This window comes from Fundulus heteroclitus, unplaced genomic scaffold (assembly GCF_011125445.2).
Source record: "Fundulus heteroclitus isolate FHET01 unplaced genomic scaffold, MU-UCD_Fhet_4.1 scaffold_77, whole genome shotgun sequence".
Classification (NCBI taxonomy): domain Eukaryota; kingdom Metazoa; phylum Chordata; class Actinopteri; order Cyprinodontiformes; family Fundulidae; genus Fundulus; species Fundulus heteroclitus.
Genome location: NW_023397219.1, coordinates 741,516 through 767,322, shown reverse-complemented (window position 1 = coordinate 767,322; position 25,807 = coordinate 741,516). Strand labels below are relative to the sequence as shown.

The 25,807-nt window shown below is 41.7% G+C and overlaps 1 protein-coding gene and 1 long non-coding RNA gene across 5 annotated transcripts in view; both read left to right on the top strand.

Annotated features, from left to right (window-relative positions):
* LOC105922918 (GTP-binding protein 2-like) overlaps window positions 1-25,807 on the top strand; it is a 245,600-nt gene that overhangs the window by 113,131 nt on the left and 106,662 nt on the right. For 3 of the 4 annotated variants that reach the window (XM_036134214.1, XM_036134213.1, XM_036134212.1), the window contains 3 exons: window positions 8,060-8,171; window positions 19,743-19,940; window positions 21,101-21,275. In XM_036134214.1, coding sequence (XP_035990107.1) covers window positions 8,060-8,171; window positions 19,743-19,940; window positions 21,101-21,275 — 485 coding nt within the window. The remainder of the gene's footprint in view (window positions 1-8,059; window positions 8,172-19,742; window positions 19,941-21,100; window positions 21,276-25,807) is intronic. The other variant, XM_036134215.1, reaches the window with a different exon arrangement.
* LOC105922269 lies at window positions 10,157-14,415 on the top strand. Its single transcript, XR_002427618.2, has 4 exons — window positions 10,157-10,361; window positions 10,984-11,077; window positions 12,364-12,476; window positions 12,654-14,415. It is a non-coding gene; the product is annotated as an uncharacterized LOC105922269 (long non-coding RNA).

The following is a 25,807-nucleotide window of genomic DNA, read 5'->3' as shown; positions in this document are numbered from 1 at the left end:
TATGGATTTTTTTAGAAGAGTTTCTTGACAGAAACCGGACTTTTGACGGAATCCAGCGTACCTATTTCCAGTGCAAACTCAGTCGGGTCCTACAGTAAATATGCATACACGCGCGTGTGTGTGTGTGTGTGTGTGTGTGTGTGTGTGTGTGTGTGTGTGTGCGCGCTCCGCCGCAGCACGGCTTTGCCGGCGCTGCAGCGGAGCGCGCACACACACACAGCGGAGGAGAGATCGCTGAAGTGACTTAAGTTATATATTTGCCCTCTAGTAAATAGGGCAGGTGGTCATTATTGTATAAATATTAAAATATAAGAGCGTTCCAGCACATGCTGGGGCGGAGGGATACCACATCACATGTGGTATCCCTCCGCCCCTCTGCTCGGTGACCATCCCCGCAAATTCTAAATAAAAAATTCTAAAATAAAAAATAACTTACCGAAAATCCTCGCTCTCATGTCATGTTCAAAACATTCTTCTTCAAAATGGTCACTGCATATGACGTGTTTTCTCTCTGGCCAGAAGTTAGATGGCAAATCCGCTCTGTTCAAGTTGGCAATCCAGCAACGAGCCTGGTGGCTCATGAATCGGGAAGTTGAAATAAGCAATGTTTTTTCCACTTTTACCAGTTGTGTTGGAACATCCGATGGCCATGCACGTGGGTATTGTTGCCTCAGCAAAAGCTCTTGGGAATGTCAGTGGTGAAGTCCTCTGGAAATCTGAAAAAATTATTGATGATCGCAGCTGTGTAGAACGGCTCCTATTGACTTTGCATGGAAAGCGGAGAGAAATGCTGTCGCCGCTTCCGCTTTTCCACGCCCCAGGATGTGATGTCAAACGCCCCTTACTGCCCAAATATGGGCAGTAATGTCAGCCCCCATACACAGTGATTCAGACGACAATTTATGTTTTTATTTTCTTATTGATTAAAGATAAGTTCATTAAATAACCACAAACGTATTAGTTTTAGTTATAGCTAATGATACCCTGATTTTTCCTTGTTGACCGGACTTCCCCTTTAAAAGCGCGCCCCATAGAGGTGGTCATGGAAGCGATCCACCACCGCCCACTTTAAACTGATGTATAGGGTACTTATTTGTTTGCAGCAGTCATCCCACCGTTCCAAAAAAGGTTCTGACTCTTTCAGATAGGACTTATTGAGATCTGGACTCTTTTTCTTGCTCTTCTGTGTTGGAGCATAGCCTTTCGTCAGTTCAGTGAGGAGTCTCATAATTGCTGCATAGTTAGCAATAAATCTCCTATAGTATCCACAGAAGCCTAAAAAGGATCTTAGAGACTTTAGGTCATGGGGCTGAGTCCAGGGGGTCACTGTCTCAATCTTCTGTGGATCAGGAGGGACACCTTCGTCAGACACAATGTGCCCAAGGTACTTCACCTGTGGTTGACAAAATTGGCATTTGTCCAGGGAGAGCTTCAATCCGGCTTCCCCAAGACGATCCAGGACTTTAATGAGTCGCTCCTCATACTCCTCGAGCGACTTTCCAAAAACAATCAAGTCATCCAAGTATACAAGAACTTTAAGGGGGTTCATATCTCCCTCTGTTTGGAAAAAAAAAATCATCTGCGACTTTCCAGCGACTAAAGGAAAATTAGTCGCTGGAAAGTCGCAGGCGCTCCTGTCATTCCCTGCGGCATTCTTTCAAATTGGAAAAAACCCAATGGACAGATGAAGGCTGTCTTCTTCTTATGCTCTTCTGCCATTGGATTCTGGTAGTATCCACTACGCAGGTAGAGTACTGAAAACCATTTACTGCCAGTCAGAGAATCTATGGCTTCATCAATGCAAGTATTGATCCGGGACTATCCCACTATTAAGGAGTCTGTAATCTATGCACATCCGTATTGTTCCATTTTTATTTCTAACTATAACAATCGGTGAAGCATAAGGGCAACAAGACTCTTTAATACCAGCACAGAGCAACTTTTGCAGACGTTTCCTTACATCCTCGATGTCTGCAGCTGCAAGTTGAGGGGATCTTTGACGAAACGGCCTTGTGTCGGTCAGACGGATGGTGTGTTCAACATTCTTTGCAAGGCCCACATCCTATTCATTAACAGAGAAGAGTTCCGCTAGTTTCTGCTTCAGCCGGTCTTTCTATTCCTCAGGCACAGGCGAGTCACCAAAGTCAATCTGGTTGCTGTCAAATACTGCCTTTTCTTTTTTTTGGCAGTGCGGTAAATGTGACCCATGATGGTTCCGACAGGAATAATGGTCTCCCTGGCAGAGTGATTCTCGACCAAAATCCTAAAGTTGTTAACTTGTACAGCTTGTGAAGGCACCACCATAGGTTGCAACAAGACATCACCTGGCAAAGGAGCTAACGGAGAGGAATCAACCATCAGGATCTCCTTGCCCAGTGCCTGCTGAAAATTAACCTTGCAGGTTATCTACAACTCTTTCCCTGGGGGTAAGGACAATGGACTGGACCCCTGCCCAATCACACAACCAACCTGGTCATCTTGGGAGCCCAGGGTGATAGAAGGTGTGAGTATATTTGGCGTTTCTCCGTAAACTTGGATGCCAAGAGTTCTGGTGATGTTCCGCCCCTCTTTCCTGCATTACTGTACCAAATTACAAACATGTCTGGTGTTGGTGCCAATAATTACAGGAATCATCTGCTCTTCTTTTGGACTTGGACAGATGAGGGCAAGAACCAGCAATGTATGTCTTACACCTGTTATTTCAGCAGAATATTCAATGTCCACCACAGCATACCCTAAGTAGGGGTAACTGGCATTGGACTCACTTAGACCTCAAAGGTCAAGACCAGTGTCTGGGCGCGCTGGGGCAGAGGACGAATGGGTGTTATACCAGGACTCAAATATTATGGTGACCTGTGATCCATTGTCGAATAAGGCCTCACAGGGCAGTCCATCCACCTTGAGTGGTACCAGGCTGGGTGGTCCAATCAGTCCTTCAGGGATTCCAGCCGGAGTGGGAGAAGTCAGAAGACCCTGCTTAACATTACAATTGGTGTCAGTGGTATTCTTCGATGAAGTAGCTGGATTTTCTTTCATTATTTGAATAGTCTGAATGAGCATTCTGATTACCTTGTTCTGATTTTCAAGATTTTGACACTTTGCCACAAAATGTCCCTTCTCTCCGGAACGGTAACAGAACTGTTCCTCCAAAGTGTTCCTCTTCCGATTGAGGGTTCTTGTCGTTGATATAGCCTCTACTGCTGCCACCAAAGTAAGTTGTATTGAGGGTTCTGGAGCAGTACCTTTTTGGTCTACCTTGTGCTGCAATTTTCTGACTTGTTTCTTCAATGCAGCCAGTTCTTGGATGTCACTGCATTCACTGGACTGCACTGGGGAAACCCTCTTCTCTTTAGCATCGGGGGACTTGGATATGCAGGTGGCTAACTTCGTCTTAAGCTCTTTCATTTCAGCTTTGAGATTTTGTATTTCTGTTTGTTGTATTTCAGAAGGTTTTGTTTGCACACGGTGGATGGAGGAATATTTTTTTTTTCTTGATGCCTCATACTCTTCCTCTATGCGAATCTCACTTAAGAGCTGGAGGAAAGTTGGGCTGAGGACTTTTTCTCTCCCAGACACAGTTGTATTAACATTAGGTCAGAAACTACGGCCTCTCTTAACAGTTGCTCTAGGCATTTCTAGATGCCTAGAGCAACAAATTCTAGCAAAGACAAGGCGTCTTTGCTAGAATTTGTTAATCCTCCTTTGAACAACTTTAGTGAGGGCCCACTCCAAACGCCTTAGGAAATCAGACAGCTTTTCACCTTGTTGTTGCTGCATTAGTCAGAATGCAAAATAAAGATTATCTCCGGATTCAGCACTGCCAAATGCACTTTCCAACCCCTCCAAATATTCCTCGGGACCTGCTTCAGGGTTCGACTCACAAACGGATTTAGCAATCTTTAATGCTGGTCCCTTTAAGCTTTCCATCAGCATGCGTCTTTTCTCCTTGTGAGTGCAGTCACTTTCCTCTACCAAGAGCCATGCCTGTTCCAACCTGTGGTCAAATGACTCCTCACTGGGAAGAACTCCAAATTCAGATTCTACAATAGCAGAGTAGTCTACAGATTTCACAGAGGGAAGAAGCTTAACAATAAAAAATAATCTATTCTGGAATAAGAGTGATGAACATGTGAAAAACAAGAGAATTCTTTTTTGTTCGGATGTAAAAATCTCCATGGGTCTATACAGCCAAGGTGCATCATAAGACTCAAAAGAGCTCTGGACATTTTTGATGAAGGTGCAAATATGGGACTTGAATGGTCCATGGCTGTGTCCATCACACAGTTCATATCTCCACCAAATATTAGGTGATGGTTATTTAAATCTGGTAATAAGGTGATTATCTTTCTGAAAAAATCTGCATCATCCCAGTTGGGGGCGTAAATATTAACTAAAACCACCGCGGTGTGATAGAGACGACCTGATACTATAACATAACGTCCCTGGGAATCTGAAATTAATTTTGAAGCAGTCAAGAGTACTTTTTTATGGATTATAATTGCAGAACCTCGAGGCCTGCAACCAAATGTTGAATGATACACCTGGCCTATCCTGGCCTTTCTAGGCAGAACTTGATCTTATATTCTAAGGAGCGTTTCCTGCAGAAATGCAATTTCAGTATGCAACTGTTTTAAATATGAAAAGATTTGCTCCCTTTTCACTGGGCCATTTATGCCCCTGACGTTGAGGGTGGTTTCTTACTCCTGTGTCTGATTACACAGTCTTTACTTAGCCTGGCCGACCTTGCATGTTTGTTGGCCTCCGAACCCCATGCATGCCCATAGTAGCTTGTCTCCCCAGTATAGACACCTTCAGAGTCCACGGAAGAAAAAGTGAGATAAGCCCAGGGAAGTTCTGTTTAATAGCAGCAGCATCCTGCTGTGGTAGCAGTCTCCAGATGCCTGTGAAAGTCTCACATAATGCTGTGGCTTACAATTCACAGTCTAATTTTTATTCCACTTGGCTGAAAGCGCAACACCCCGTACAAGTTAATGGGAAGAAGAGGAAGGCCTTAGTAGAAGAAATAAGACCCGAGTGGATTTGGGAGATTTTCCTCACCCGATTACCTTGAGAAGCGGAACAGTAGCTAAGACGGTCTTGTGCATGCGCAGTTATTCAAAAAGGGACATGGGACATTTTTCATTAAAAAAAGGGACATGGGCATTGCTTACTTGCATTTCCGTAAAAATAGCCAACTGTACCTTTTTTAAGTGGGTTGGCAAAGAGTCAGCACAGTATGTGGAACAGATAGGAGCAATACAATAAATCATCAAGAAGCAGGACAGAACATGATACGGAACAGTCTCAATGAAAACTATGGATCAGTGGAAGAGGCTATGTTGAAATGTAGCAAAATTTTCCAAATATAATGAGCAGGGATTGTTCTGATTTAATTAAGTTAGGTGAAACTACTCGATTTTCGATGAAAGCAGCAACATCTTACTTGTGCAATCACAGTATTTTTGTATATGTTCAAAGATCAAAGCCCAACCACTCCATATACATACATACATATATACATGTGGTGGAGTTAAGGAAACAGTTGGAAGAATGCTAGTGGCTATAAATAGAAATCTTTGGATGGAAATGTCCACATGCCACTATAAAGTCTCTTAGAAGGTAATGATATTCCTAACAATATGGATGAGATTCCAACCCCAGAAGTGGTCCTTCATCATAATCAAACTCTTTGGCTCCTCTTATCCCTGACATCGACCCACAAACCCAGATTATGCTGTTGCTTGGTCGAGACCTTATTAGAGTTCTTAAGGTGTGGAAGCAGGTGAATGGCACAAATAACCTTCCATAGAAGAAGCTTGACCTGCGGTGGGTTATTTTTGGAAATGTATGTCTCCGAAGCCACAAGCCAAAATCACCTTCTACAACAAAACCATGGAGCTGACACATGGTTTTGTGTCAGCTCTTCAAACCTTGCTCTAATATATTGAGGAGAAATATTGTGATATTCACAAGAGTTCTATGTTGACCCTGATGTCAGGGACTTTGTCACACATGATTTCTATGTAGGTGATTGGCTTAAGTCTATGCCTACTTATGAAGCAGCAATGAACCTGACAAACAGGACCTAGGATATTCTTTCTAAGTTAAATCTTAGGCTGCATAACATGGCTTCAAACAGGAATGAAGTCATGGAAGCCTTTCCTTCCGCAGATCACTCAAACAGCCTCAAAGTTTTTGACATTGATGATGATGATGATGATGAATTGCCAGTGCAATGCAGTCTTGGACTTAACTGATTGTTTCATGTTAAGCATCTAAGATGGGGTGAAACCCAAGACCCGGTGGAGTGTCTTATCTACTGTCAATAGCCTTTATGATGCTCCTGGGTTTGTTACACAAGTACCTATCCAAGGTAAGGCTATCCTGAGAGAACTTTCTACTGGAAAACCACAACCTAAAGACATGGATCAGATCTGGGTACAGTACTGCTGCCTTTTTTTCAGTTCCCAGACTTTATAGAAAAGGATCCCCTTCAGCTGCTTCCAGAAGAGAGCTGCATATCTTCTGTGATGTATCAACACAGGCTATTGCCACAGTGGCTTATCTGAGAGTTAATGATACAGTCAGCAATTGATGTGTTGGATTTGTAATAAGCATTGCCAAATTCGCTCAGAAATGACCATGCCAAAATTAGAGCTCCGTGTGGTATTTCTTACAGTTGGGATAGCAGAGTTAGTCTCAGTGTAAATGGATCTTCATCTCAATGCCTTGACCTATGTACATACACAATGAAAGCAGGTACTTTTATGTCTTTGTCAATAACAGGGTACACCACATCTGGGAATCATCCCATCCACACCGGTGGTGCTATGAACCAACAGATCAAAACCCTGCAGATAATGCTACACCTTCCATATCCAGTCCAGAACCAAGTGCCCCTAAGACCACTTTGGACTTTGTGGATCCAAGCTCAGACCCAGAAGTGAAGGCTTTAGTGTATACCTTGTCCTTTACAGCTTCCTCCAAAAATCTTGGCTTCCGTTTAACAAATTGTCTTCATGGAAGTAAATCACTTGTTCCATGACTCATCTATTCCAAATAGCCCGCATGTTCAGCACAGCTAAGGGGGAAACTGATCTTGCAAAGGCTGGCATTGTTGTGAGGCAAAGGTAACTGTGGCTCAACCATTATACAAATCGTGCAAGAAGAAACCTATGCTGAAGAGATCGAGTGTATGCAGAAGAAGGAAAGGATTCCTAGCCCTTTCTACAGACCGGACCAATTCATTTGCAAAGATTGGCTCCTGAGAACATCTTCTCATCCATTCTAGCCTTGATCAGATAAAAAAAGAATCCACTGATAATGCCTGGGCAACACCAAGTTGTGATGTTAATAATCAGACACTACTGTGGACAGGTCCATCATCAAGGCTGTCATGTTACAGAAGGCGCTATCCACGTCAGGTTTTGGGATAGATGACTTCAAAAGAAAGCTGAGCAATATTCTCGACCAATGTGTATTCTATACATGACTCAGAGCTCATCTGAGTTTAGAGAATTAAGGATACCATTGATCGTTGACAAGAATGCATTCAAGACCTACTTGTTGAACCAAGGAGTCACTTGGACCTTCAACCCTCCACATGCTTCCCATTATAGCAGTTCATGAGAGAGAATGATTTGTCCAGCAAGAAGAATTCTCAACTCCATGTTTCTTCAGTTGGAAGGCAAGCTTATCCATAAAGTGTTGGTAACAAGTAGTGGCTATTCTCTACGTGAGGCCAATAATGCCAGTGGCAGATGATTCAGATGATCCAAACACACTAGTGCTAATTGTATTTCTCTCTCAAAAGGCAATTTATTTAATCGATGTGTTTACCTGTTCATGTACATGTTAAAGTGCATACACAGAGTTGAGTGTGCGTCCTATGCTGGTTTGTCTTCAGAGTCTTGATCTGAAGAATGCATTTAACTGACTGTCAAGCCATATAGAGCACATATGAAGACATCACGGTGTTCGAACACACAAGTCTAAAGTTTAAATGAAGCTAATGTTTTTGATAACTAAACCATGCTTCGTTTTGCTTTCTTTTTTGAAGGGTTGGAGCTGATATAACGCTACTTCGAGAAAGAGAAGTGGACTATGGCCAGGACAGAAATATCAGGAAAATTGCAGAAGTTCTTGTCCGTAAGGTTCCTGATGATCAGCAGGTGAATATTTTCTCTGCAATGTTATGTCTTTAAAGCTGCAGTAGGGAGTATTAAGAAAAATGTGGACTTAGCCTAAAAGTTTGAAAAAGCACACCTCACAGTTCTCTCTTCCTTGCTCTCTGCTGTGCTACAGCCCTCCCTCTACAGCGCCCCCGCCCCCACAGTGCAGTGTTGGTACTGCTCCAATGTTTCTCTGTCTTTGTTTTCAGAGCAGAGCAGGTTGCACTCAAGTAATTGGCAATTTTCCTGTAAAGCAGAACCTTTCTCCAGCATTTCTCAGCACTACTGCAACTCACCGATAATCTTGACTTTGAATGTCTGTAGCGCTGTGTAAGGTAGGGGGTATGAGCAGTACATACATGAGAGTCATTGACACTCCTAACAACATATCAGAGCCAGAAATTCTTCCTGGCTCTGATTGATTTTTTTTCTTGCCAGGAGCAGTGTATATCTGCAAATCGTAGTAGGACCACTGGGCGGAGCGAGAGGAGCCTTTTCCCACAGACTGCCTGTCACTATTTCAGGACATAGTGACAGTTGTAACAGATATGTAAAAAATAACCTACCTACAAAAGTTGCCTACTGCTGCTTTAAATGTGTGTAATTCTGTATTTCCTACTGTCTATCAATTGTTTAGAAAATGCCACAGTAAATGCCGAGACAGGTGTACAATGTAGTATGATTACTGTATGTATTTAAAGGGGTTTGGAAGCTTTCTAATAGCTGTTTAACATAACATGGCACAGTTGGTAGCACTATTTAGAATTCCTCCAGGTACCAACAGACACAAGTGGCTTTCTCAACTGATGAATTTATTGAATCCATCTTGGTATAGATTTAAACACACAGTGAAAACTAAAAACACAGACAATACAAAATTAGCTTAATTAAAATAATAAGCAATTAGCAAAATAACTACTTCTACAACATAAAACCATACAAAATACCTCATTGGCTTAGTACCAAGTAAGATATTAGGAAAATACTTATTTTTTTCTTGGTATTGCTTCTTTCCTTAAACTTTTGTGTCCATACTCTTTTCTTTCTGCTTTCTCCTCCGTTTTCCTCCCTCCAATCGCTTCTTCTTGACTTACCTCTATCCACCACTAGACTACCCTGACACCACAGTGCCCTCTAGAGACGCTTCACAAAACTAATCTAGAAATACACATTGAACATGTTGAAATAGAGATGTGGCAGTTACACTGTTATGGTTGGCTAATCCTGCCATAATTAAAAATACATACAGAAATAAATGAAGGACTTAATAATATAAAATTGCTTGAAAAAGTAGCTAATATTATGAATTTGTGTGCCATTAAATGTCACAAAATAATAAAAAGAAGATATTTCTTCAACGATTCATCTAAAAATATATATTTTAACTTCCACTTTTATTTTTACTTTTCTTATTGCTTTTACGCTGACTTATTTTTAACCCACTTATTTTCTTTTATACAATTTTCTTGAAGTCTTTATTTTGTGTTTGTGTATTTATTGCAAGTGGGTTTTTTTGTTCTGTATTTCCACTGCAACCTTTTTTATTGTTTCATATTTATTCACACCAACATTTTTAAAGCATGTTTTTACTCCAGCATAAATATTTCTTTTTATTTTATTTTAACATCCTTCTATTTCTGAAACAATGATTTATTTCTGCCTCTAATGTTTTTAACAGTTTTTTTACCCAAAGGATTTTCACCTGCCCTTTTTTTTCCTCCTCCCCTTTTTCCAATTCGTCTATTTGTACTTCGTATTTTTAAAGCAACATTTCTAAAGCATGTTTTTACTCCACCCAAAATATTTCTTTTTATTTTATTTTAACATCCTTCTGTTTCTAAAACAATGATTTATTTCTACCTCTAACAGTTTTTTTACCAATAGGAATTTCCTCTGCCCTTTTTTTCCTTCTCCTCTTTTTCCACTTCGTGTATTTCTACTTTGTATTTTTTTACTTCCTCTTTTTCCTCTTGGTCCGTCTGACTGCAGCTGGTAATGTTAAAACGATGCTGGGGAGGGGGGGGGGGGGGCTATGTCACCGGCAAAGCTTCACAACTATTGGCCAAGGTCTAGCTCCTCGGACACGAGCCTGCATCAGAGCAGACTTGTGCGTTCCTCAGACCCATCGCTTTCCCAGAATGTACCGTGGCCGTAGCTTGATTCTGGACAGCGCAAACAGAGCCCACAGTGGTAAGTTAAAACTTACCTTTTCTGCTGCTGTTGTTCTTTAAAAGTAAGTTTTCAGATCATTTGAGGCGAGAACATTATACTTTTAAGCTTCCCTATATGACCAGTTTACAGGGTTAGTGCGTAATTTAAAAAAAAAAAAGGTCAGATGTTGAGCGGACCAGAGTGACCTGCAGACCTCCGAGGGTAACCGCAGCCCGTCTGTAGTAGCGTTCTCTCGGCCTAGTCGTGTGTGAAGTACAGCTGGTTCTGATGGCGTTTTTTTGTTGTTTTAGTTCGGCAAAACGTTAATTTGTTTTGTGTTTATCTGACTGACTTGTGTTGTTTTAATAACTCAATACTTGCTGGAATAAATTTTAAATGTCTCCCAGGGATGACAGCAGCATCCAGACCATCATGGTTGAGGACAAAACACTCAATTTAGCACAAGAAGCAGTTAGTTATCAGCTAATTATATAGGTTACAAAATATGTTCGGTCTGCGAGTGTTATGTTGGCTAAACATAGCAGAAGCAGTCGTAAAATGGGCTTGCTTTTAGATTTAACATGGGTTTTATTGTCTATTCGTCTATTCGTCTTTTGTTTATAATAAAGTAATATGTAATTGACATTTATATTTTAAACAGGGACCACAGAAGGAACTCAGGCCCTCATCAACTGGCGTATTGCCAACGAGGGCCTATTGACTGGCAGGAGGAACTCCTGCAAAACCGAATGGCAGTAAGTAATTTTTATTTATGTCTGCCTAAATGGGTATCTTCAGCTCTTATGACACAAAACTTGTTTTCTATTCAACTAATGATTTTGTGAGAACCTCTGGCCTGCAGGTCATACCAAAGCAGGCCGAAAAGAAGTGGTGCTATTTGGTGCAAAAATAGCAAAACTCCTTGCATAATATTAGTTCACATTATGTATTATTTACATCACATTTCTGGTATTACCAGAGAAAACACAGGGTTGAAGCATATTGTAGAACGATATTGTACAGATTAACTAAAATGGTAAACCATTTGACTTGATGGCCTCAGCTTGACTTCCTGAAGGAGCAAGCTGAGAGCGATGAGGACAGAGAGAGGGCAGCCTTGGCTAGGGAGGAAGCAAGGGAGAGGGAGGCTACTGAAAGGGCGAATAAATATTTGTCCCTTTTTAAAAAAGTTGTTGACATGTTATAAATAAAATCTATAAATGTTTTTCCTATCTATATGAGTTTCTTCTGAGTGAGGACACAAAGAATTGAGAGGAGAAAGAGAGAGAAAGAAAACAATAGTAACAGTATATAAAAAGACATTTATTTTATACAAATTATCTAACTTTGGAACTGAGTCAAGATGTAACATGTTCACCAAATTATTAACAGTTACTAACATATGATTTAAAACAAAGAATTAACTTTTATAAAGACCTTATACAAATAGACAACACCTACAAACATACAATTGAAAAATAATAGGAATGGAAATTAATTTACTGATTATTTAATGTATTTTTACAGGTAGTGGAAAAAAAATTAAATGAACCAGCATGTGTACATGACTACAACCGATCTAGGTTAGGTCATATGTAGTCATGTTTACTTAAACATGAAGCCACCTCTGCTGGAGCAGACAGCTGGGCTGACAGTCTGGCTTGGAGGGAGCTTCTAGATAGCTCCCTGTCTTCAGCTGCCGGATGGCCTTCCTGTTCTGGGTCGACCTCCTCCTCCTCCACGTCAAGCTGGTCACCTGCTTCTATACTAATATTGTGGAGGATGCAGCAGGCACTGATTACTTTTAGGTCAAACGCCAAGCGGACCTCCAGCGCCCTCAAGAAAATTCAACGCCACCGCGTCTTTAGAGCACCAAAGGAACGCCCAATGATGTTTCTCGCCTGTTGTAGCGTGCCTCCACTTGGACTGTACCAAATATAAAATAACTTGTAATTTAGGTAATATACTGATATGTCTTATGCTTGTATCCAATTAATATAATCTACGTATCAATTGTGTGTCATTGTTGGCTCTATTTAAGGACAAGAAGGTAAGAGATCTTACTGGCAACTGGCTGGCGATAGGGCAACAGGAGGGTGATCGGGTACCGGAGGCATGGGAACCCACCATCGCAGAGTAGAAAAAAGCCCTCAGGTGGGTATAAAGCATTTTTATACAACGAAGAGCGCCGCAGTACCAGTGAGTCATGGACAGAGCCGACATTGTCGATGTAAACATTCAAAATCTTTCCTCGTGCGTCACACACACCCTGCAGGATGATTGAGGGTAAGAGTTTTCTGTTTAAATAACATTGCTTCTGTGGCTCTGCAGGTGGAACAATTCGCACATGGCACCCATCAATGGCACCGACTGCTCCTTTGAAGGCCTCGTTACCGGCAAGGCGGGCAAAACCAGCCCACACGCTCTCCAAATCTTGTCTTTTTGGAAGAAAATAATTTTTTGAATGATCCCCATCAAGGGAGTTCATAACGCTGTGCACCACCTGGCACACAAGGGCAAAGATGTCGGCTGTTGCCCTATAGCAGTGGTTCCCAACCTTTATTTCTTGAAGCCCCCCGCTGAAGTCCAAGACAAGCCAAGCCCCCCCAAGCCATACACAGGCCTGCACAAACGTATCAAAAGATTAAAGTGATTTGTAATGAACATTTATTTATTTGAAAAATAAAGAATACATGGCAGCTATGTCATTTTGTTCTTATTATTTTTGATTAATAATGTATTTTTTATGTCAACGGGTGTATAGTGCACAGAAATTAACTACAAACTCCAAAAAAGAGAGCTAACATATAAACTTCAAACCTAAGCTTAACTTTCATCAGCATGTCCACATTTACAATATATTTTCCAGTTCTAATTTACAAACATGCATAAAGTAAAAACTAAAAAAAAACAGTCCCATGTGATTATACACACACAATTATTGGCTTAAAAAATAAAATTATACAACAGTTTCAGAAACCAGTACTAAACTTACAACTTTTTTTACTTCTTATTTGTTCAGTTACTAATGGGTACCTTGAGCTTGCATATTTTTGACCAGGGATGCGATGTCAGGTTTGATTGTTGGGATAGCCAGTCTAAAGTCCTGGTGAACATCGAGTCTGTTTCTGACTTTAGTTTTTATTGTTAATAGCGCGCTGAAAGCTGCTTCAGACAGGTATGTAGTGCTAAAGGGGAGAATAACCCTGGATGTTGCGTGTTTGGCCAGTGTGGGAGCTACAGCGTGTCCTTTGGCAATCCAGAACTTTTTAAATCCTTTTTCCTGGAAATATCTTTTGGACACGGAATCAGCTTGAAGGTCACAAAGCTCATCTTCACAGCCGATGTATTCTACGTCCTTTGGGGTGGAAACGTAGGGGTCCAACACCCACGATTCTCTGGATAAATACTGGTCCATGTCGGCAAAGCGGCTCTGAATCTCATCGCGGAGAAGGTTCATGTGCCGCATAAACTCTGTGCGCAAAGACGCACTCACGGCGCCACCAGACTGTTTCAGCAGCAGCGGGAAATGCTGCAAGTCCCCATTTGACATTTTAGTGACTCTGTATTCCAGTTTGCGCAGAAAAGCGTCCAGGGCATTTTTGCAAAGCATGATGTTCGATTCTGGCCCCTGCATCCGCTTGTTTGTTTCATTGAACAAAGTGAATGTGTCTGCCAGATAAGCCGCTTTGATCCAAAATGCGTCAGTCAGTTGTTCAAAGAGTGGCCGATTGTGATCTTGGATGAATTATTTTATTTTTTCTTGTAGCTCAATGAAACGCACAAGCACGAGTCCACGCGACAACCACCTCACCTTGGTGTGTAGCAGCAGTGTTTGATGCGCTTCGTCCTCGCACAGCTGGGCAAAGTCTTTTAGTAGAAGGGCGAACTTTAATGAAGTTTACAACTTTAACTACAGTTGATAGTGTGTCGCTGAGGTCTTCTGATAGCTTTTTACTAGCCAATGCCTGGCGATGCAGCATGCATTGGAAAATCATGCATCCAGGAGCCTTTTCTTTCAGGCGGGCGTTAAAGGTATACTATGCAACCGGGGTTGATTTTCCAGCGAGGCTCCCCCCAGAGGGCGAAAGTAAAAGTGCACTGTCCTAAAGATGCTCAGCTGTTCTGGTTTCTCCGTCAAGCCAGGCGCGGTTGTTTTGAGCTTAGTAGACAGGCGAACGCAACGAAAAGTGGAAAAAACGGCAATACAAACAATGACTAACACAGTGACGGTATGAACATCAAGCTTCCCGCAGCGCTATCTTGGCGAGGTGGCCGGCGCGGCCGCCTCGCCAAGCCGCGGCCTCGCCAGTTTTATTATTATTATTACTATTATTATTATTATTATTTTATGTTGGCGAGACGCTACCGCCACCGCCTCGCCAAGCCGCGGCCGCCGCCTCGCCGCGGCCGCCGCGGTAGGGTCTCGCTAACATAAAAAATAAAATAAAAAAATTATAATAATAATAAAACTCTATATGCTTGCATGTTTATTTGACGTTAACACGTGGTTCTTTGTTGTTGCTTTCGCGCGTGCATATAGTGAATGGCAGGGCAAAAACACATGGAGTTCTCGCCGTAAAGCGAGACTTCTGTGTGTGCGGGCCGTGAGCTCTTGCAATTGCAAGTGCGGAATTCCCCCACACACCCCCAGGGCGGCGGAGAAAACCTTTGTTCGACCTGAAATGACTCATTTAATCATCCAAAACGGTATGGAACACATTAATTAACTGAAAAATGTTGCATAGTATGCCTTTAAATCCCTTGTTTTTTCTCATCATCGCAGCCGCCCCGTCCGTCCAACAGGCGACTAGGTTTTCATTTTAATTTCATATCTTTGAGATAGGAGTCAACAGCCAAAAATATATCCTCACCTGTTGTTGTTGTCTCTAGATTTGTAGACATGAGGATATCTTGTTTCAAATCATCGTTATCACTGTATTGTACATAAACAATGAGCATGGCCTCGTCTGCCACTGTGGTCGTCTCATCCAGCTGAATCGCAAAAAGAGTACGACGAAGCGTCTCATGGAGCTGGTTTTGGCAATCTCCAGCCATTTTGTCGATTCTGTCCTTGATGGTGTTATCGGAGAGTGGGACACTTTTAACTTTGTCCACCGCGTGTGGGCCACACATCCTCTCCACAATTTTTACGCAGGCTGGCTTGATGAGCTGCTCTCCGATATTGTGCGGCTTTTTTGCCTTAGCAATTAATAGTGCGCATTCAAAAGACGCCTCAGTGGCTCTTTGTAAGTCGCCCCCTATTCTCTCAAAAACTTTTCTGTCACCTGATCTTCTTAATAGTGCAAGCTGCTTTTCCCTCTCAAAATATTCCCGAGCTTCACCAATAGTTTCATGGTGTCTGGTCTCCTGATGTTGTTTCAGTTTGCTCGGCTTCATGCTGTCATTAGCTAGCTTCTCACCACAAATTACACATTCTGGTCTGGATTTGTCCGGTCCCTCCATAAAACCAATGTCCAAGTAACAATCGAGGTATTGCCTTGTCATAAATAGGGTAGTTTACTGTTATTGTTTTAATCCGGGTTTTTCGCGCATGTGCGCCAGACTTGTAGACAAAATGCGAACACAATGGCGGACGCAAACAGAGAAACTGACAAGTTCTCCACGTATTTCTCTTCTTTAGATAACGTATCACAAGATCGTTTTAAGAGTAAGTTGATGGTTGATGGTATCAGGTTGCCAGATCCACACAGCAAAAGCCTAAAGGGATGGAGCGAGTCTGTGAAATGCTGGCGAAGGGTTCCTTACCGCGACATATACAAAGGATTATTTTGGTGTTTTTGTCTTGTTAAAATGGGTGGGGGTGTCGGCGACATTGCAGCGTAAACACAGAAGTTCTAGCGCCCGTGAACGGGGGCGTAATGCAGCCGCTGTCTGCTGCTTCAGACAGCGGCTGCTGCTGCGCATCGACTCCGCTTCTCCCGGCCCCGTCTAGTGATCCCCACCTCCCCTCCTCCGCTATTTAAGTAGAACAATGACTAGAGCAGAATTAAGTTGTATTTACCGGAGATGAAGTGTAGACTGCAAATTCTGTCGTAGTATGATGGCTCCTCCAGTCCACTGGGAGTGTCTGCATGCGCTCTTTTCATTGGAAATATCCATTTCTTTCTTTGTCCTTCCTCCTTCGGTAAACGACAGAAACGTACATCCGACGATTTGGAATGCCTCTCTGTGTGCAACCGGGAGCACAACAAGTCGTAGACATTGTTTAGATTCCAAAAATAAACAAACTAAAAGTACGCTCTAATATTCACCCGTTTTCTCATGTAGTAGACGAGAACAGTACTGTTTATGCCCACCCGCGTGACCCGGATGTAGCGCTGACGTCATGCGTGAACCAAAAGTTATTCAACCTTGGACCAAAATATTTAATACAGTTTATAAATATTGTAAAATCGATTTGGGTGTGCAGATTTTTTAAATATGATCACAAACATAATTTTCTTTTCTTTTTTTTAACCATAATTTTCATCACCTCAAAGCAGAGAAAGCTCTGCGCCCCCCCTGTGATCTCTGGCGCCCCCCCCCCCCCCCCCCCCCAGGGGGGCGCGGACCCCAGGTTGGGAATCACTGCCCTAAAGGATGCACCGCAGGCCAGCCAGTAGAGGGCCACCGCACCTCTATCTCCTGTGGCCATCCATAGGCCTTCTGGATGGGCAGCAGCTGAAGGAGGAAGATGATAGTGGCCCTGTTTAGCCTGAAGGCTGGTTTCATGTCCCCATCATTAGACAATATTTGGAGGATTGGCACAGAGGGGTTCATCCTCACATATTTTGTTTCTGTTTCTTCCTGTAAATAAAGAATGCCAAATTTTACCATACTGGGTGTTTCAGTTCTCACTTTTTCACATCATAAAACTATACCTGGTTAAAATGCTAATTAATATAGTTCTCAAGAAAGAAAAAGTAAAATGTATAGTCCTGTAAAACTAATCAAGTATAGTAAATGTAACAAATGGCTTATTTCCACTTCGTGTATTTCTACTTTGTATTTTTTTACTTCCTCTTTTTCCTCTTGGTCCGTCTGACTGTAGCTGGTAATGTTGAAACGATGCTGTGGAGGGGGGGCGTCACCGTCAAAGCTTCACAACTATTGGCCAAGGGCTAGCTCCCCAGAAACGAGCCTGCATCAGAGCAGACTTGTGCGTTCCTCAGAGCCAACGCTTTCCCAGAATGTACCGTGGCCGTAGTTTGATTCTGGACAGCGCAGCATGGACAAAAATGATTTAGTTGGATGGTAATGAGTGTTCTGTGTTGGCTCCGACAATAAGCATCTTATCCCCAGTAAAATGTTTGTGAAGATGGTTGGCAAACACCAGGCCTTGTTTACTGTTAAAGAAAATAAACAAGGTGTAATTAGTGTTCTTATCAAGACTCCCAATCTTGAGTCATTTACCTTCTTCAAACACTTTCACATCCAGATATTTCCGTTCACAATTATTGTGCTCTTAGCTTAACCTCCTTTACTGTAATCATTAGATCTTGCATTACTTTTATATTAAAGGAGTAATCTGAACGTTCAACTTTATCTGCAGCAGCATTTCTCTATAATTCTTAACCAAAATTTTTCCCATGTGTGTCTCACCTTACAATGTCCAACAGTTGAAAAATCTCTGCAACAGAAATTTGTCATCATATGTTTCATGGCTACTGTGTCACGGTTCATCTCAACTTATTTAGCACACAAGGAATTGTATTAAAACCTTTCAGAAACTTCTTCCTGAACCAGCTTTAAAAATACCTCACATTTTTCTAAAAAGCCCAACAGAAAAACCCTTAAGCTCTACTATATATATTTCCAGAATATTGTTGTGATGGTACTCAGAAGCAACCCTATGTACTTCCTGTCTTATTTTGAAAAACTCAGCTGGGAAAAAGGAAGTGTTGTGCATGTCCCTAGCGCACCCAAAGTCATGATTGGTTGCTTTTCAGGATGTGGGTGTAGCCCAGGGCGGAGACAGGAAGTAGTTCCGTGAATCAGCTTCAGCTTGATGTGCATCAAACCAAGGGACTTCTAGTTGATTACGCCCTCCACCTAAAGCAAAGAGCAATTCTAACCCCATTATTTTCTTATTTTTTTAATCCTTTCTGCTTGTTTTAACAGATAGCTTTTTCTTTGGTTGTATCTTATGTCCCCGTGTTTGAATCTTGTTTTAAACAAACCTTTAAACTGTAGTATGCTGTGAGCAGTAACTCATTGTTTTTCTTTTAACATCTCCCCCTGATCATTTAACTGCTCCACACTGCTCTAGATAGATTTTTTATGAGACTTTAAACCTGTTTCAGTCATCTAAGTTTAATTGATAATACACCCAAGCATAATTTTAACCCCAAGTGAATCATCCCTTTAACTTTTATCTAGTTCTCGTTCTCATGTGTTTAGTTTACCCTTGAAGAACTTTAAGCAGACCTTACTCTAAGTGATTTTCTTTCATTGTCATTTATCCATTGTTACTATTTTTGCTTTTTCTACAGTTTTACAGATTTAGGATCGCATATCACCCAGTGATCTATAAATCTGTCCCAGCAGATTAAAAATCCCCATTCTAGAACTTGCTTTTTTCTTTCATCAATCACTGTCTGTTGTGATTATTGAAGAAATTTCAGTGTGTAGTTCCTTCACACCCTCTAAAGTATTGACCACCAGTTGGTAAATGATCAGCATTAAGTTTTGCCCTTCTTCTAATTCTTTGTTTAGCCTTATTATCTGCACCTCAAATTGTGGATTAGTGGAATTCTTTGTTTGAACACGTCTCTGTGTTCAAACACAAAATAAAGACTTCAAGAAAAATGCATAAAAGAAAATAAATGGGTTAAAAATAAGTCAGCGTAAAAGCAAGAAGAAAAATAAAAAAAGGTGGAAGTTAAAATATATATTTTTAGATGAATAATTGATCAATTGTTAAAGAAATATCTTTTTATTATTTTGTCACATTTAATGGCACACAAATTCATATTATTAGCTACTTTTTTGAGCAATTGTTTTTTTTTTTTTAACTCCTTCTATTTCTGTATGTATTTTTAATTATGGCAGGATTGGTCCTCCATACACTATTGGTTTGTCTTGGGTTCAATGCCTGGGTGAAAAACTTGATCATTAACATCATTAGTTCGGTTGAACTAATGATGTGAGTAGGCACACACACACACACACACACACACACACACACCGACGCACTTGGGGGTCATGCCTAATTTTAGAGAGCCTTGACGGGCTTTCATAGTGATGTATGGTTAAGAGGCTAAGGGCGTAGCTTCTGTAATCAGGCCATAAAAAATAACCTTTACACAAGTCTGAGACATGACAGAGATTAAAAAAAGAACACAGCATAAGTTTTTTAACAGTTCAAAAGTGTTTAAACTGTAATCAATTTCTGATGCTTTTTCTGTGGACCTGCAGTTCCTGGACCTTCGTGTGGCGGTACTGGGTAATGTGGACTCAGGGAAGTCGACCCTGCTAGGCGTCCTGACACAGGGAGAGTTGGACAATGGCAGAGGCCGAGCACGGCTAAACCTTTTCAGACATCTGCACGAAATCCAGACCGGACGTACCTCCAGCATCAGCTTTGAAATCTTGGGTTTTAACAGCAAAGGAGAGGTATACATGAACTCATCTAACTGATGATATTGTAGACATTATTTTAGTTCAGGTTGTTTATTTAGTCCCAGATCACAAAAAAAGGGACCGGTGCTAGGGCTTAAATAAGCACTAGTTCCACCACCTGACCGCTGGCCTTAGCACTGAAAATTCAGCTCTATACCAGCACCTGTTGCCTGCTGGGCCAGAGGAAAGAACCACTTTTGTTGTGAGTTTGGGGAAAGCTCTTGGGAAACAGCATCAATTTTTTTGCGCTGTATCTGTAGTAATAGTAATTTCATCTTTATTGTCATTGAAACATACATTACAACAAAATTTGTTCTCTGCTTTTAACCCATCACTCTTGGGGAGCAGTGGGCTTATAATATTAATAAACTTCTGAAAGCGTATAAAATTTTGTGTAACTGCATTTTATTGATTTTAGTGCCAGTGTTATAAAATGTATATAACTGTTTTAAATTTTAAAACTGATTCTAGGTAATCCTAAGAGCAACAGCATCAGTGCATTAAGAGAGAGGGCAAAAAAGTTACATTGTTGACCTATATTGCTAAAGTTTTTTTGGGGGGTGGGGTTGTGCTGGTGTTTTTTTATTCTTCAAAGGAAGTGTAACAGAAAAGGTTTGAGAACCACTGCTTTAAGGGGTTATATTTCAGACTATTGAGCTCTGATTTAAAAAAGGATTTTGCTCGGGTGTCTATTCTACCTTTGGATATTGTTGAATTACCAAACCATGCTTAAAACCTTTAGGATCCTTTTTTAGCCTGAATAATTTAGTAGAAACACTGACGAGGCGGAACCACTTGACTCCTAGAAAGCGTAGTATTAGGCAATAAATGCTAAAACTTTTTCTGTAAAGTTTACACTGTTGAAGTTGAGCTATTGCAGTAGAATGGTTGTTAGAAAGGAATTTAGAATAAGTCTCTTCTTAAATTAATTGAATAAAATAAGGTAAAATTAAGAATTCAAAGGATTTTACTTGCAGTCATTATTACACTGACACTGGAAAGATCCTGTGCTTAGCCAAATAGCTGGTTCAAAATGTTTACTACTACTTAAAAATGATGCCACTATTGATTGGTTATTTAGTGGTTGTTCAGCTGGGCTAAGCCCCTGATGTTTTAGGATTCTAACAACAACTTTATACTCTCGTATTGTTTAGGTGGTAAACTACAGTGAATCTCGGACATCTGAAGAGATCTGTGAGAACTCATCCAAAATGATCACCTTCATCGACCTGGCTGGTCACCACAAATACCTGAAGACCACAGTCTTTGGTCTAACCAGCTACTGTCCTGACTTTGCCATGCTTGTGGTGAGCGCCAACACTGGTATAGGTAAGCTGCACCCAACAATGTAACACCATATCCCAATATGCCTAAACAGATTATAGTTTATCGATTTCTGAAACCCTATTTTTTGTTGATGGTTGTTTCATAATAAGATTTTCAATCTAATTTTCTATCTTTTAAATCAGTTTTATTTGATGAATACACATTATTGATCACATTTGTTTTAAAAAGGAGAAACCACTCAGACACAAAACACTTGGAGCAAAGAGCAAAAACAGAACACAAAACTAACAAAACAACAACAGCAAAAACCAATACAGTACTAAACTATGACAATTTTCTATATATTTTGCTTTAGGACTTGACTGATATTCTGTGTTTAGCTGTTTCTCCTTCATAATGAAAGTATCACAATAACTGGAAGAAGCATATAACCTGTTCCCACCGCCATCTAAAGATGAGGATTTCTGGTCCTGGCTAAAGGCGCTGAATTAAAAAAATCCACCTAAACGTCCATATGCCTGCTCTTTTTACTTTTTTGAGAAGAAACCAACACCACTGCTTCTTTACTCAGAGAAACAGTTGGGCTACAACGTTCCCTTGAAGAAGCCACGGCAGATGCTAGTGAGACAAACAGGTATGTGGGCTGGAGGGCCAATAATTGTGCCCTCCACAATTATTGGCACCCCTGTTTAAGATGTGGTCGAGGACTTCTAGAAATTCTCCTTTTTTTAAACAACATAGAACCCAAATGCAAAAAAAGAGAAATATTCAACCTTTAAGTAGATTACTTTGGTGATAAAAATAAAATCACACATTTAGAAAATAAACAACGTGAAATCATGTGTCCCACAATTATTGGCACCCCTGATGTTAATACTTTGTACAACCCCCTTTTGCCAACAACACAGCACTTAATCTCCTCCTATAACATTTCACAAGATTGGAGAACATTTGACCATTCTTCTGTGCACAATCTTTCTAGATCATCCAGTGTCCTGGGTCCTCTCTTATGCACTCTCCTCTTTAGCTCGCCCCACAGGTTTTCGATTGGGTTGAGGTCTGGGGACTGAGATGGTCATGGGAGGACCTTGAGTTTGTGAGTTTGTGCTAAACCATTTTTGAGTAGATTTCATTTAAAATGTCCTGGTATTTCAAAGCGTTCATAATGCCATGTAGGCCGTAGGCCAGAATCTGTACGATGACTTTTCATATGAACTGTCAGGGGGCAACATTTTTGCACTTGGATAAGTTGCTACACATAGCAGTGATCTCAAAACACCAATGTTCCCACGTCTTCACTTGCACTTGCGGGGGTAGCAGGTTCAGTAGGGAGGCCCAGATGTCCCTCTCCCCGGCCACTTGGGCCAGCTCCTCCGGGGGAATCCCAAGGCATTCCCAGGCCAGCCGAGAGACATAGTCCCTCCAGCGTGTCCTGGATCTTCCCCTGGGCCTCCTCCCAGTGGGATGTGCCCGGAACACCTCACCAGGGAGGCGTCCAGGAGGCATTCTAACCAGATGCCCGAGCCACCTCAACTGGCTCCTCTCGACGTGGAGGAGCAGCGGCTCTACTCTGAGTCCTCCCCGGATGGCCGAGCTCCTCACCCTATCTCTAAGGGAGAGCCCAGACACACTACGGACCGTTCTTTCGGTCACAACCCAAAGCTCATGACCATAGTTGAGGGTAGGAACGTAGTTCAACCGGTAAATCGAGAGCTTCGCCTTTTGGCTCAGCTCTCTCTTCACCACAATGGATCGGTACAGCGCCCACTTCACAGCAGACGCCGCACCAATCCGCCTGTCGATCTCCCGCTCCATCTTCCCCTCATTCGTGAACAAGACCCCAAGATACTTGGGGTCTTCTTTACTTTACTCCTCCACTAGGGGCAACACATCCTCCCCAACATCCTCCCCAACCCGGAGGAGGCACTCTACCCTTTTCCGGTTCAAGACCATGGTCTCGGATTTGGAGGCACTGATTTTCATTGATTCGAGTTTTGCTGCTCAGCCAATCAGATCGCTGTATCGTCAGCTGTGCGAGTTCAACCAGTTCATCATGACTGCGCCCGTAAGATGTTTGTATGCATCTGTTTCCAGATGAAGAAAGACCAATAATACAATTTTCTGGTGCCAGTTGGCAGAGGTTTTGATGGCAAGGAAAAAGAAATAGCCCGGTCCATACATCCATACATTTTCCTACACGCTTATCCCTGCTGGGTGCCGGTGCCGATCTCCAGCATTCAATGGGCGATAGAGTTCATCACAGGGCAGAAATAGCCCAGACTTTAGCCCAATTTACTGTGATATCACCAAGACCTACTGCACTAGGAGTGCACAAATAATGACAAACTCTGTTCACGAGCATGTTTTTTAATGTATGGTAATATTTTTAGTAACGCTATTAACCAATAAATACAGTATCTAATTACTGCTGTTTTCCTCAGATGCATTCACTGGCAGCAATGTTGGAGACACTACCACTCATGCGGAACCAATGCCTAACTTTGTGCTTGTTCCTGAGTATGACTATGCTGCCAGCCCTTTACTGGACCACAGAGAACTGCTATGGACTGACCATTTCAGTCTGCTCTTAAATGGTGTTACGTTAGATCTGTGCTTCTCAAATAGAGGGGTGTGCTCCAAATGTAATGATAAAAGTAAAAATTACGACCCATTTTGTCAGGATAGGGGCACTTGAATTTTTTTCTTTCTTCAAAGGAGATCGCAACATGAAAACATTTTAGAACCACTGTGTTAGATGCACTTTATTTTCTGTCTGATTAGCTGAGAAAAAAACACACCAACACCTTTCACCTGGATGCCTGTGATAAGATGCTGATTATGCTGACAAACCTCCAGCTGAAGTTTCTGCGGACCAACCTGGCACAGATGTTTCACGCGTCGCAGTCTGGAGCCAGCAGAATTAACGTCTCTGTTGTTGGACACCAGGGAGAAAAAGATGAGGCAATTCATCCCATGGCTGCCCCAAGAGACCATTCTTGGTTGTGTTTGGCCTTGTATGTTCATTGGGTTGATTTATATTCAATGTGACAGCAACCAGTGGAGTTAATCTACAGATGTGAAGCAGAGGATGCAATGATGCAGGCTGGTGTCTTTTGTACTAGTTGCAGTTCATAGAGGGTTTTCTGGGGGGCAGGGAGGGAATGGAAGGGAAATAAAATTTTAAAGTCGAGAGGTGAGTGGAATTGTGAACCAGTTTGGCAAAAGTCTGAAGGAAGGACTGGCTTGATGCTGCAAAAATGAAAGTAAGTTAGCCAGGTGATGTTAAGGATGTGGAAAGTTAAGGACAGGATGGAGAGGGCTGTCCAGGATGAAAGCAAGGTTCTTAAGCTGAAAGGTTGGAGAGATACAGGAACTGTCAATGTATGTTTTAAAACTGGTGTCTCATTTATAAAGCTAGCATATAGGGCCTGAAAGGGGGTTACATGATGCATAGAACTAAGCAGATGGGTGTTTTTCTGACTCCACGCTGGATTGCCTAAACAAAAAAATTTAAATAAAATTTCACCGGTGAGAACCTTCTCTGAGCTTTCAAAATGTCCCTCGGCACCTTTTTTTTTTCACATCCTGGATCAACCAAGAAGAAAGATGGCAAAACAGGCAGGAAAAGCCAGGACTAATGCTAGCAAAACAGGCATTAGCTTTTACAATGAGCACTCTGAGTGAAGCTAATGTTAGCATTGTGTATGAGGTAGAAGCTAGATATTCTGAGGGCTCGGTAGTAGAATGTGTTTCTGCCAACGTGGCAAAGATGCTTGATGATTTATTTTAATCTCTTAACCTAATCTCTTTCCTAAAGAGAAAGACCAGACAGTGTAAGTTTCACAAGCTTTTTGCAAAAGGGGAGAGAGCCATTAGAAATCTAACAGAACACCACAGTGTCTCTCCAAGGTGTCTCTGCTCAACTCCAATGGTACATCCTCTTGCAGGCCTTTTTATTTCATGTGAGCAGGATGCGGGAACAATGTCACAAGACATTGCATTATTACAAGACATTGCATTTGAGATAATAGACAGTCAGCTGCTTATCTGGGCTTCCTTTCCACTGTCTTCCAATCATAATAAATCAAACCGGTTCTAGCTAGCACATGATCCCCTTTGTGGATGCAGCAGTCATGAGTTACTTCCTCCCTCCAAGGGTCAAATGAGCACATTTTATCTCCACACAAACATGTCGATAAGCAGAGAGCAACAAGACTATATGTATATAAAATAGTAAAGGATTAATGAAGCCAACACGTGATAATAAGCTGGCTGTTTTGATTAAACCGGTTACTGAGCTACCTGAGGAGTTAGATGGATTTATGGAATGACTGGGATCGGCAGAGCAACGATTATCTGACCTGGAAGATGCTAAGTCCATTAATGTATCATGGGTGGAGATGCTGGAGACCCATTTGAAGAAAATGCAAGATTGCTTGGAAAGTTTTGAAAACCACAGCCCACACAAAACATTACAATTGTCAGGCTAAAGGAAAGAGTGGAGGGCCAAAGATTCTTGCCCTACCGAAGGTAGGGCTGTGCATAAAAATCGATATAAAGATTAATATCGATAT